Consider the following 13,219-nt stretch of genomic DNA (forward strand, 5'->3'; position numbering starts at 1 on the left):
AACGAGATACAAGTCAAGATTGAGTTTGTAAAAAAGGAAATCACTCCCTTAGTGGGAGACCTGACCCAGGGAGGCATGGGTGCACTTTTGTAGTGTGTTCAATACAGAAACTGCACTAGCTTGCGTGAACCGGTTGAAAATGCTCGTCCTGGTGCTCCAGATTCTCTTTCTCTGACAAGGCCACCGTTGCGTTGCAGATCAAACAAACTTTGAATGAGAATAAAGAAAAAAAAGATCTCTCTTAACAGCTCTGATCGCGTGCTGCATTAGTCATTCGTAAAATAATGTACCCACTAGCATCCAAGCAGGTTGTAGGTCAGCAGCATGGCACCGAAGGCACAAGAATTAAAATGGTTAGAAGCTAACTATACGTGTATTGTTGTTCAGACAGTTAGGGTTGAGCTGTTAAATGGATTTTAATTATGTCAGATCTGTTTGATGGTCATCCCACTGGAAATGAAGAGAGGCTCACATGGACTGTATTGCATTGCAAGATGGTGCTTCTCAGCCTCTTAATTGTCTGTGTTGTTTTTGTTGTCTTGCAGGCTTCAGGTGAAGACAGTCGTTGGAAGACCCCATCCCTTCCGGCAGGCTTGTGGAAATACCCAGCTTGAGTGTCTTCATAAGGCCTTGAAGGAGTGCTTATTGGTGACATCAAGTGGATCTTGAAGAAAATGTAGAAGATACTTAAAAGGAAAGTCAGGACATAAACCACTCTTCGGTGCTCCCACTGTTGAAGAAATGTTGAACGAGAGAGGGACGAAGGTGGCTCTGGGTCACTAGTTTGAGCACAGAAAAAAAAAGTCTAGTGAGAGACAGAGACGGGGACTGACGGAGGAGGAACGCTACAGAGGAGGTCTTGGTGGACTGAGGAAAAAAAAAATCTCAATGGCTACCGACCCAGGAGAGCCCACAGGCACAGAGGACTCGTCAGAGAAACCAGATGGACAGATGGAAGAGGACTTTGAGCAACATGGTGGTGCCGACGCACAGAGGGACAGGTCAAGCAGCACCCCCTCCGACATCCTCCCATCTCAGGCTCAGGGCTGGGGGAGGACAGGAGAAGAGCATGGAGGGACAGGAGAAGCTCATCAGGAGGCTGTGGTGGCCTGCCTCACGCCTGAAACCTTCTTCTCAACCTTGCCGCTTGACACAGGCCAGAAAAGTCAGAGGAGAGAGAAGCGCTTTTTCAGAAAGAGTGTGGAGATTTGTGAGGAGGACCATGACGTGGCTCTCGCAGAAGCTCCGCACAGCGCGCCCAAGCTTGATTTTCACTCCTTTGATCCAGTCTTCAGCGGCAGTGCCCAACAGCAAGGAACCGTGTCCTGCACTCGCCTGCGCCAGGATCCACCCTGCCCCAGTGACCAGGAGCCTGACAAGGATGGCCCTCCTTCTTTGCCCACCCCAAAAGGGAAAGAGAGGGAGCGTGAGCAGGAGGAGGAGGCAGAGATGAAAGCCGTGGCCACCTCTCCTGGAGGCAGGTTCCTCAAGTTTGACATCGAGCTGGGCAGAGGAGCTTTCAAGACCGTCTACAAAGGCCTCGACACTGAAACCTGGGTGGAGGTGGCTTGGTGTGAACTTCAGGTATCATGACTTCTCTTTTCTACAGCGAACCCTTGCCCATTAGTTCTTCGCTATTCTCAAATTCATGTTTTTGTTTTGTGGCACCTATCCTGAGCTTGTTTCTGAAAATGGTCTGCCCATTTTATAACGCACTAAAGTGCTAAACATTCAAAGCTCTGGCTAACAAGAATTTTCTCGGAAGCATGTTGAATTGATTTTTGTCTGCCTGGGAGGAGCTAGGTTTAGCCTGGGTTGTTATCGGATGTTATGGAGTGCCACATGCACATGCGCACTTCTCTTACATTTTTGGAAAATCAATGAAGCAATTAATTTATTAAGGTGATGTTGTCAGATGAATTTAAAATTATATTGAAATTTCAGCAGCAGAATATGTAATATATATAGAATATTTACAATATAAACCAGAGGTGTCAAGATGAATCGATTAATCAACAATTAATTGGTTGTCAAATTAATCTACAACTAGTTTATTCATCAAATAATCGTTTAGAGCAGGGGTGCCCAAACTTTTTGGACCGAAGATCTACTTTTCGATCAACTAACCTCACAGGATCTACCCTTACCGGCACGCGCGCGCATGCGCACACACACACACGCACACACACACTATGATGAGAAACAGCCTGAAACTGAGGCATGCGATGCACTTTTGAAGCCTGTTAACTATCGTAGCTCACACGTACCGTTTTAAAGTGCTTCCCTGGGCCCTCCTAGATTCTTTGCCCGTGCCCTCTGTGAATTGTACACGAAGCAAACTCTGAATGAGAATAATGACGATAAAAGATAGAGCGCAACAGCTCTTATCACAAGCTGCAATTGCAGACTGCTGAGTGCTAACAACTTCCGGTGACGTAATCACGCGCCACCGTAAATTCAAGATTTACCTGCTTTATTTTATTTTTGAAATATTTATTTGGTGAAAATGAGACTGATAGGATGATTAGGGTGCAGCGTACATTAACACAAAAAATATATTACTAACATGTTCTAAGACACACAAATGGTTGTTTGTTTTTTTTCTCCTCGACACTCCTCGGATCTACTTCGGACCTGTCTTAGATCTACTGGTAGATCAGGATCGACGTAATGGGCACCCCTGGTTTAGAGCTATTGTTCAACTTAAAATTGTCCAAGTCCTCTGTTTTCAGTCTCTCAGCTGTCATGATTTTCTGCTTTCTGTAGTCCTTCATGAAAACAACACGATTATCTATTCTGTTTCATCAAAGTAAGACATTTGCAAAAAAACATGGAAAACCATGACCTAACCAAAAGCGAATCAGTTTCTAAAAGGTTGCTGAGTACAACATCATTCCTTCTCGTGTGATTTTGCTTAAATGTTGTCTTTTGGTCACCATACCGACAATAATTAGTTATAAAACCTTCAGAATTTTTTTTTTTATCATGAATTGCAAAATGTTTTTAAAAATGTTTGCTTATCGATTTAAAAAAATATTTGCCACTGACAGCTGTAGTTTAAACATTATTGAAATGGCATTACTTATTCACTCATTATTTTTTCACTATTCCCAGAAGGGCTTGGTCCCTAACCCTGCAAATAGCTGGGCTTGACTTGATTGCCCTAATGTCCAGTAAGTCCCTTTCAAACTGTAAAATTGGCAAATCAGGGATGTCACGCTAGAGCCAGGATTTATTTGCCTTTCTTATTTCCTATTTGTCTTTCACACAAGACCCATCAAAATGGGACATTAAGAATTAAGAAAACCTTTATTAGTCTCGCAATGGAGAAATTCCCAATTCACAGCAGCAAAGTAATGAAAGGAAGAACTGTGTCCACGTGGCATTATGCAACAGTGACACAAGAAAAAGGTGACACCCCCCCCCCCCCGGCATTGCAGGCGCTGAGTTACCTTGTTGAAAACAGTCTCTTTTGTGAGTCGAATTTCCAGGAGTTCTTCCTTTGAAACCTTGACATCCCAGCATGCCAAAGAGGACTTCAGGGTGTCAAGGAGGTCCACGACAATTTTTTCTTAAGCTTAGTGCTGTTTCACAAGTGTCTTTTCTATTCATTTATAGTTAAAAAGGGACCTTATTTTTAACCTTTTTTTAGCCATGATGAATACATCGTTTGGGGCACTTTGACCATGAGACACAAACCAAACGCAAGCATTGTTGCCTGGCTCATGTCATGAAGCAAGAGATGCAAATGAAAGCTGCAGCATAATGTAGACATTGGAACATGTAGTTAACATGAGTAGTGGGAGACATTCTTGCGGAGGAGAATCAAAAGTACAATAGAAGGCAGTGTTGTTGCAGCCGCCCTCATTTGACTACTGGCTTTGTGCGTTTGGTTTGGTGCTTATCCTCCACATCACTTTTAGACTGGCAACTAGCAGCCAGCTTGAATTTTAAAGACATAAAATATCATAAACCCGACCCTCATTCTACACAGATTGTTGTACTTTCACCACAGTAGAGACCCAGCCCATAGCTTAAAAAAACAAAAACAATAACGTTACAAGAATCATACAAAGAAAACGATTCATTAGTTCTTTTAAAATTATAGTCTAATTTCAGTGTGAGATCAATTGACCTTTTGCCAAAATAAGCTCTTAACACAAAGAGAGTAAACCGACGCTCAACTGACACATCGTGTCTTGTGATCCATCAGCACACACCACTTGACCTCAGTTTAACCAGAATCAGTGGATTAAATCTTTGCTCTTTCTTTGGCTTTGTGTGACAGGTTTTCCATTTCGTGGTGGTAGAATAGCCACCAGAGGTGTTTGTGATGTACGTATTCTAAGCAGAAAAGACTCCAAAGTACCTTTTGTGCAGTGTGTGTTTCACTGTCATGATCGTTGCACGCCGATGACTGAACACAAGCGTTGCCTATTTTCAACCTTGTAAACCCTGTTACCGCATTGATTCCAGTAAGTTGCTACTTCCTGCTTGAAAGGATTCTCAATCTCTTTTGAGCAGCATTTTTGGAAACACCATCTGATGTAATTGTTTGAACGATTTGACAAGAAGGAGCCATGAGTGAAAATGTTGATTGCTACATCAGCTTTTTATGCCCACAAACCTTTTGATAAGCCACGTGGAAGTGAAAACTGGACCGTCTCAGCATCTCGCAAAATAATTGGCTTCAGCACACCTTGCTAGACTTAATTTCAGCCAGCATCAATGAGTAAACTCTGCCTGTGGCTTTTGCTGCGAGCGTGTATTGTCACTTATATAAGAGTTGGTTGGAAAGCGCCTGTTTTAAATGACTTTCTAGTCTCATGTAAAGTATTCTGTTGGCAGGATGTTGGGAAAGAGAAAACACATTGAGAGTGTGAGAGAAACAGTACAACAGTGAGAAGAAAAAAAGCTGAAAGACGGAGTGGCAAATGGAGGATTACGATGGCATCCTCCCAGGGAGTTGTTGCTGAGCTAATTCTTACAGTGGGGCAACTCAAGCGCACGCACATACGCACGCACACACACACACACAGCAAGGCTTGGTTCTGTTGGATCCAGCGCCACATTGACTACAACACTCTGGCCACATGAGCTGCACCATTTACTCTTGATTACCAAAGTCCTTCCAAAGCACAGTGACATTTGGATGAGTGCTTGGGCGAGCCAGATTGATGACAGCAAAATTATAATTAACTCACAGTGATGCGGACAACTAACAAAGGATTACATAATGTAATGAAGACCATTTACAAGTTGATGCTTTTCGTGAGAGCACCTTGCTTATCTTCCTCTGTCTACAAAGATGCGGAAGACAGGGGGAAACCCCGCATGAAGGAGTAGCAATTAAAGTTCATGGTACTGACACCTTTGCTCTTACAGTATTTCTTCTCCCTCTTTTTGTGAAATTCCACAGGCAGAGAACAGGAGAGTCAAATGTCACCTTTACATTTTCCATCAGTGGATATGCCCTTGAAGAAGATGCTGGTAAAATTTTTATTCAACTGGCTTTCAAACCATAATTTCAGGGTGTAACAAAAACTGTTTGAATGGGAAATTCAAAGTGTTGGCTTTGAGTACCGCTGCTGGCCATAATGTGGCGGTAATCAATGTTCCCTCCATTTTTCCATGTGTCTGAGCATTCACACAACCTCCCTGAGCATCCCTTGGACCACAATGAGCAACGTCAGACATGCACACGATGGCCAAACCAGTATCACACCTGTCTAAAACCTCGGATCATAGCAAGTTACATGATATTGATATGTTATCCCAAAAAATTCAAACCACCTATATATCAAAGTAGAACAAATCACTGAATACAGATTTGTGACACAAATAAAGTCAGCCTTAGTTTCGTACTTCTACTTTAGCATACAGGACTCTTTTAAGGGGCTCGCAAACTAAACCCATATTTGGACTTCCTGAATGGAGTGGCTCGCGAGTTGCCTGCAATTTCATGTCAGTGGTTAGTGTGAGTTTGTCACCGTATGATTCATACTATAGTAGAACAACTGAGTGTGCACCCTCGGTCGCACGACTGAAACTACTGAAACAGGGCAAGAGGGAATGGTGTGGTGTCCTGTTTGTAGATTTGTAGACTGGGGTGGAAATGAAAAAATGTGTGCCCACTTCACCGTGTGAGAGTGAGAGCTGTGCGAAACCGCTCTCGTGCGCATCTTAGAGGGAATATTGGCAGTATGCATAAAAAGTATTTGCAACCCACCAAAAGAATGTACAGAAAGAAATGGCAGAAGAGGTTTTAGTCATGCAAGCTGGTGGCGAACATTTTTCAGTTGCAGAAAATCTTTTTCAACAAAATGTATGCTCCGGTTATGTGTCTGCCTGTCAGCCTTGCCCCATTTCCCTTTCTCGCTATCCATAATTTCTGTACGTGTGAGTAAGCATGCAGGGTGATCCAGGGAGTTAATTACAGCGGGGACCTGTCAGGCTGGAACAAAAGCCCTGCACAGACAGCATACCAGCGGCAGCAGAAAGCAGACTGGTTCAACCCAGCTGTCCCAGACCAGAGCAGCTCAACACAGCTCATACTGTACACTCCCTTTAAGGCCATTAAGTACATGGATTAGTTTTGTCATCGTGTAATCTGCACCTCGTGCTCTCCAAAAAAATGCTTTGGCAGAAAAGTTCTCAAAAGGCTTCTTGTTTACAAGAGAATATATTTTTGGTTTTATTGCTGATTTGGTGTGGATAAAAATCTGTGACAAGAAGCTAAAGCTAAGAAGATAGAGAATACAAGTATGAGATTAATTTTGTTGGTTCTCAAGTCGACTTTATTACAGCCCACGAAAGTGTGTCAAAGGGCTTCACAGGCCCACAAAGTTCACAAAAATGAATGACATCCCCTGGTTTAGACCTCCCATCCAGAAACAGAAAATCCTATTTAAGGAGGGGGGGGGGGGGGGATCCTTGAAGGATGGACGGATCACCCCTCCAGTATGACTCGGCTGCAAGAGACAACAACATTTGGTTCTGATCACCCAGGAACCATTTGCATTAGTTGAGGTCATCTGGTCACATAGTATTGATGAAAGCCTACATTTAGTAACAAAATACAATGCACTGTAGCTGAACCCAATCGATCCAAACGGACCTGACATATTTGGACAGCCCAAAGCCTGGAGCTTGCGAACCCATCCATCCATCCATTTTCCGATCTGCTTAGCCTCACAAGGGTTGCGGGGCGCGCCGGAGCCTATCCCAGCTGTCTTTGGACAGTAGGCGGGGTAGACCCTGGACTGGTTGCCAGCCAATCGCAGGGCACTCGTAGAACTTTATTTGGTCCCACTGCGGTTTATTAAGCAGTCACACTCAATAACTCAACTCAGTTTTATTTATAGGGCACGCACTTTAAACAAAGCGCTGCATAATGAATACAAATTTGACTTTAAAATGTACAGGGAGCCAGAGTTAGAGCTTTGTACTCCCTCCTACAAGCTCTAGTTTGTCGGAAAGCAGCAGCATTTTGGAGCAACTGGACCCACTTGAGGTTGAGCTGGCTGACTCCAAAATAAAGTGTATTACAGTAGTCCAAACAACAAAGATATTGATTACTGTTGAGTGCAGGAAGCTAGCTGCCTGAAATGAAAAGGAGACAGCACCAATTTTTACGGTGCAATTTAAAATTACCGTTCAAATTAAAACCCAAATTCGACACAATTTGCTTTGGACAAGACGGCAGGTTGGGATGTACAAGGCTCATTGGGACCAAACACCATCACATCTGTTAATTATTCATTCAAATTCAAGAAATTCAGTGACATCCAGGCCTTGAGTTCCTCACTTAATTGCAGGAAATGAGTTGCTGTTTTATGCAGGCAAATGAATTTTTTCAACCACGAAAACTGGGACAAAATTTGGGGGTATGGTCAAAAGATAAGATATCCTTTATTTGTCCCACACTGGGGAAATTTACAGTCTACAGCAGCAAGATTGTGGGTAGAAAGAAGAAAGAAGAAAAAACCCAAACACCGTTCAATTAAGTGCAATGTAAATACAAATATGGATAAGGTTGCAGTGCTATTTACAATTGTTTTTCACATCATTTAATTAATTTTTTTTAAATTCAGCAGCCTGACAGCAGTCGGTAGGAACGAGCGGCGGTATCTCTCCTTCTTGCAGCGCGGGTGTAACAGTCTCTGGCTGAAGGAGCTACCTAGTGCTGTCAGGGCGGGCTGGAGGGGGTGGGAGGGACTGTCCATCATAGCTTTTAGCTTAGTTAGCATCCTCCTGTTGCCCACCTCCTCCAGAGTGTCGGGGGAGCAGCCCAGGACAGAAGTGGCCCTCCTGACCAGTCGCTCCAGTCTCTTTCTGTCCCGGGCCGAGATGCTGCCTGACCAGCAGTCAATGCCATAATGGATGGCCGAGGCCACCACCGAGTTATAGAAAGTCTTAAGGAGTGACCCCTGAACCCCAAAAGACCTCAGTTTCCTGAGTAGGAAGACTCTGTCCTTTCCTAATCAGGGTGTCCGTGTTAGTAGACCAGTCCAGTTTGTTGTTTAGAAGAACACCTAGGTACTTGTAGGAGGTCACCCTCTCTATGTCCATACCCTGAATGTTCATCGGTGCTGGTGAGGACTGAAAAGCCAAAGCATAGGACAACCAAGGTCACACTCTGTATCACTACTACTGGTGTATCTAACAGGATGGCACCTTTTTATTTGTATCCATTTCATTCTTCACAAGATACTCCCCCAGCCTTACTATCATGCATGCTTGTAAGGCTTCCTCACAGTGTAATGTGATCAAATGAATACTTCTTGTTGTGGAAAACCTGCAGCCCATTTGTCTGGTTGAGTTGATATCCCCAAATTAAAGAATCACACACCGTTGGTTTCATCCATTTTTCAACACCGCTCATGCTCGAGGTGCTGGAGCCTATCCCAGCTGATTTAGGGCGGAAGGCAGACTACACCCTGAACTGGTCGTCAGTCAGTCAGTCGCACGACCCTTACAGAGACGAACAACCATTCGCGCTCCCAATCACACCTCCAATTTGGAGTGCCTAATCAACCTGCCATACGTATTTTTGGAATGTGGGAGGAAACTGGAGTACCCGGGGAGAACATGCAAAGTCCACATAGGAAGACCGGAGCCGGAATCAAACTCTGCACCTCTGCACTGTGAGGCCGATGTATTTTATTTTTATTTTTTAAATTAATATTGGTATATGAAAACTTGTATACTGCAAGAATCAATATAAAATCGCATTGAAGAGCCAGAGACAATTAGATTAGTGACAGATTTGTTGAGCAAATTCAATCAATGCACAATGGGCCCTTGAGATCGTTATTCCAGTTCACATACTTAGTGAACTTGACCTAGTGGCCTGGCCTTCTAATCTGGCATGTGGGCCAGCCCTTTTCCAGTTTTCTATCTTGTTACTGAGCGCTGTCGTGGTTTACAGTAATCTAATCCCAACCACCCGCCACCTTGGGTTGCCAAATGCCGGATGCTTACTTGCACATTACGGAATCAAATGCACCATAATTGGACCAGGGACTTAAGAACAAAGCTTCTCTTGTATGAACTTGCCTTGTTTATCTTCTCATGTTACTAATTCACATGACGATCAACATAAACATGGAACCCACAAGTATCCCTCTGTATGCTGATGACATCTCATAACTCACACAGTATTTTCCAAAATAGACGTTTTAGTGCTCACAAGCACTGACCTCATCTGCCGAAAAGCCATCAGGGTGCGTTGTCGCACAGCCCCTCAACTTCTCCCGGGTATGTTCTGAGGCTGCCATATGCGCGTATAGTTTGGCCTGCTCAGGCAGATGTCTCATTATCCACAACATAAAAAAGGTCATCCATTAACAAAAAGATGGTGCCAAATATTTGATTTCATTTTACAGCAGCAGTTGGATGCGGATGGGGGAGAACGTTTTCTGCAAGTCTGTCTCGTCAGAGTTGAACTCTGTGTGAACTGCGCAGACTCAAAGACGGCCTGATGCTGCACAAGGGAGCCGCAGTACTGTAAAGGCTGAGGCGGCAGTCGAACGCTCTTGTCTCGTCTTGAGCTTGACAGTCGGGATCATGCTTTGACTGGCAAGGCGCTCAGTGGTCACAAGCACCCAAACGGGTGTGGCAATCACTGACAAAACGACTAAAAGATGATCGCAGGTGGGGGGGACAGGCAGTTTTGACGCATTTGAACTTAGGCAGCCACATTTACACAAGCGTTACCTAAGGTAGTTGCTGAGGCCAAGAGTGATGGTGAGCTGCGACGTATTCTTCACCATAAATAGTGCAACAAAGAGCAGCCTGGCTTTCTGTTGAAGCGACTTTCCAATTTGGAGAGCAGCGCTGCACTGTTTCCAGCAGTACTTCCACAAAAGGAGACTGAATGCATTTTGAATGAAATGACCAAAATGAAGCATACAAAGGAGGAAATGTGGAAGCGAGTCATTCCTGTATTACATTACAGTCAGTTCAGACCTCTTTTGTGGGCGCCTCCTTTGCTAGACTTGTTTAAACCTGGCTAAAGAAATGATATCATTGATCGGTGGAAAGCTTTTCGATTACAGCGACGTCTATTTTTAGGGAGGCCTGTTTATGACACGAGTGCTGCTGTACATCTGCCTCTTACTTATTCTGAGTATATGTCTGCTGGATTTTGGTGCTTACAATAGCGGTGGAAAATGCACTTCATTATCATAAGACTATTCACAAATGTCTGACATTTGAGCCCTTGACCAATGAGCTGAAATTCTTTGGATTCTGTACTCACGGATTAATCAGTCAACAACGGCTGCTTGTGAGACATCTAAAAATAGAACAGCGCACATGTTGGGATTTCTTGCGACATTTCAAATGCTTTGACAGCAGTGGTTGATGGATTTGCATTAAAATATTGTCATGACCTCGTCCTCATATTCATCAACGTAGTGCTCTTTTGACTTGACATCCGGGGTAGTTGCACTTGATAAAAAAGGGCCCTTCCTTTGTTTATTGGGGGTTGGGGGGGGGGGGTGCTCAGTGTGCCCTACAAATTGCATCTTTCAAGTAAACGGAACATCACTTTTCCCAATAATTGTTGCCATCGTGTGAGTAGATTGGATACCTGCCCCATCCTCTTTAGTGGACACAAATGTGTTGGAACAAAACCTTAAAGTGCCACCTCGGGACTGGTGCAACACCGTGTGGCTGCTGGCATCTAGAGGCCTTCCAAATCAGTGCATCGTCATGACAAGATAGAGCTGATGCTGTGTGACAAAAAGATCAGCAATTAATCCTACCATTACTGTTATGTGAGACATTACGTATACAATTAAGATGATCTTTAAAATGTCAGTTCAATGCATTTTCACCTTATGGCGCTGTGGAAATGTCCACGTTTTCCAAATACCAACAAGTCTCCCGCTTCCATTGTAAATTCATGCATGACTCCATTTACACAGTCCCTGCGTCTGTGATGTAATCTTGCACTCGATGTTGTGAACAAATATGCTGCTTGCATCTCGGTAACTTTTCAGAAACCCCCCAAAACTGCATGGTTGTTGAGCCTTTACTATTGCATCATCAAAAAAAGCAGAGAAAGCCATTTTCAAGACTTTGTTAATGCTTTGTCAAAGTAACAGACCCACGTGGGGATTGACCAATAGTTTAGATTTGTGAAAAAAATATGAAATTGAGACATGGGAGGCTCCCATCCAACAGTGTTAGGTATATTAAGGAAGTTCATCTGATGATTTTTTTTGGTAGTCTATGGCTATAAATGCCAAATTGTTATTGTTTGATTTTTGCATAATTTAATTTTACTCGACTGAGTTGTACAAATTCTAGGTCACATCGATGGTGGAAAAAGTTTTGAAATCAGTTATCTCTATCTGATTTTTCTATATCGCAAAAACCTGGCATTGGGTCAGAGGTGTGTAGACTTTTTACATCCAATGCATTTGTACTTAGTGTGTTGAATTGGTTTGATGGTAAATCACAAGGTTAAGCGTGCCCCTCCTCCTTCCATTCTTTTTAACTTAGTCAAGACATCGCTGCTGGAGGGAAGGGGAATTGGGTTCAAATGTTATGGATTGCAATCCATGTCATCCGCGTGTCGCCTTCCTCTCAGGACCGCAAGCTGACCAAGGCGGAGCAGCAGCGCTTCAAGGAAGAAGCGGAAATGTTGAAGGGGCTCCAGCATCCCAACATTGTGCGCTTCTACGACTCGTGGGAGTCTGTACTCCGTGGCAAGAAGTGCATCGTCCTCGTCACTGAACTCATGACCTCGGGAACACTCAAAACGTTGGTGCAGCCTCTTGCTATCACTTATCACTTGTCACGACAGCATATTACGGTGTCATGTTTTTTCATCTAAAATCAACTACTGTATTATTTCTTATTCAGTGGCCATTTCATTAAACGTATGAAAATGAACCCTTTGCAAAGATATGAATAGTTGCCTTCCGGTGTCAAAGGTAACCACGTTTATTCTTTTGCATTTGCGTTAAAGAAACAGGGAGCACGCACAACACCATTCATTGGAAAGTAGATGAACATGTCTTTGAAATGTTACTTTTATGCTGAGTGGATGTTATTTTCCTCATTTGTCTCTACCTTTCCATTTTCTGTGCAATATTTGCCATGTCGATATTTCTGAAAGGGTCTCTGTGTGCAGGTACCTGAAGCGTTTTAAGGTGATGAAGCCCAAGGTGCTGAGGAGCTGGTGTCGGCAAATCCTGAAGGGTCTTCATTTCCTGCACACCAGAACCCCTCCCATTGTGCACAGGGATCTCAAATGTGACAACATCTTCATCACGGGCCCCACTGGTTCCGTAAAAATAGGCGATCTGGGGCTTGCAACCCTCATGAGGACTTCGTTTGCCAAAAGTGTCATCGGTAGGCTTCATTTGGGAATCAATGCTTGTGTGGTTGCTAGATCAGCACAAGTTAGGGGCCATAAATATGAAGTGCCCAAAGTGTATACTTTAGATGAGTATTGACAGACGCTCTAAAACAGGGGTCACCAACGTGGTGCCCACAGCTACCAGGTAGCCCATGAGGACCACACCAATCCTAGCACTGACGGGCTGCCAGTGCTAGGATTGTGATTTGCTAGTAGAAATTATGATTTAAAAATGCAAACACGGACAGTATTGTGAGACATCTTTAAGATGATCAGAGCCTGAAAATTAAAATCATTAAGTATTAAAAATAACACATTCTCATATTATTAAATGTAATTTGTACA

At 43.6% G+C, this 13,219-nt stretch overlaps 1 protein-coding gene across 1 annotated transcript in view; it reads left to right on the plus strand.

The window, feature by feature from the left end:
• Positions 1 to 13,219, plus strand: part of wnk3 (WNK lysine deficient protein kinase 3) — a 53,940-nt gene that overhangs the window by 11,455 nt on the left and 29,266 nt on the right. Inside the window, exons 2-4 of the mRNA XM_086121209.1 lie at positions 546 to 1,584; positions 12,101 to 12,273; positions 12,647 to 12,867. Of these exons, the coding sequence (XP_085977335.1) occupies positions 889 to 1,584; positions 12,101 to 12,273; positions 12,647 to 12,867 (1,090 nt within the window). The 5' untranslated portion in view covers positions 546 to 888. The remainder of the gene's footprint in view (positions 1 to 545; positions 1,585 to 12,100; positions 12,274 to 12,646; positions 12,868 to 13,219) is intronic.

The sequence above is a fragment of the Hippocampus guttulatus genome, chromosome 1 (genome assembly GCF_054856545.1).
Source record: "Hippocampus guttulatus isolate MCC_2025c chromosome 1, RoL_Hgut_1.0, whole genome shotgun sequence".
In the NCBI taxonomy this organism is placed as follows: domain Eukaryota; kingdom Metazoa; phylum Chordata; class Actinopteri; order Syngnathiformes; family Syngnathidae; genus Hippocampus; species Hippocampus guttulatus.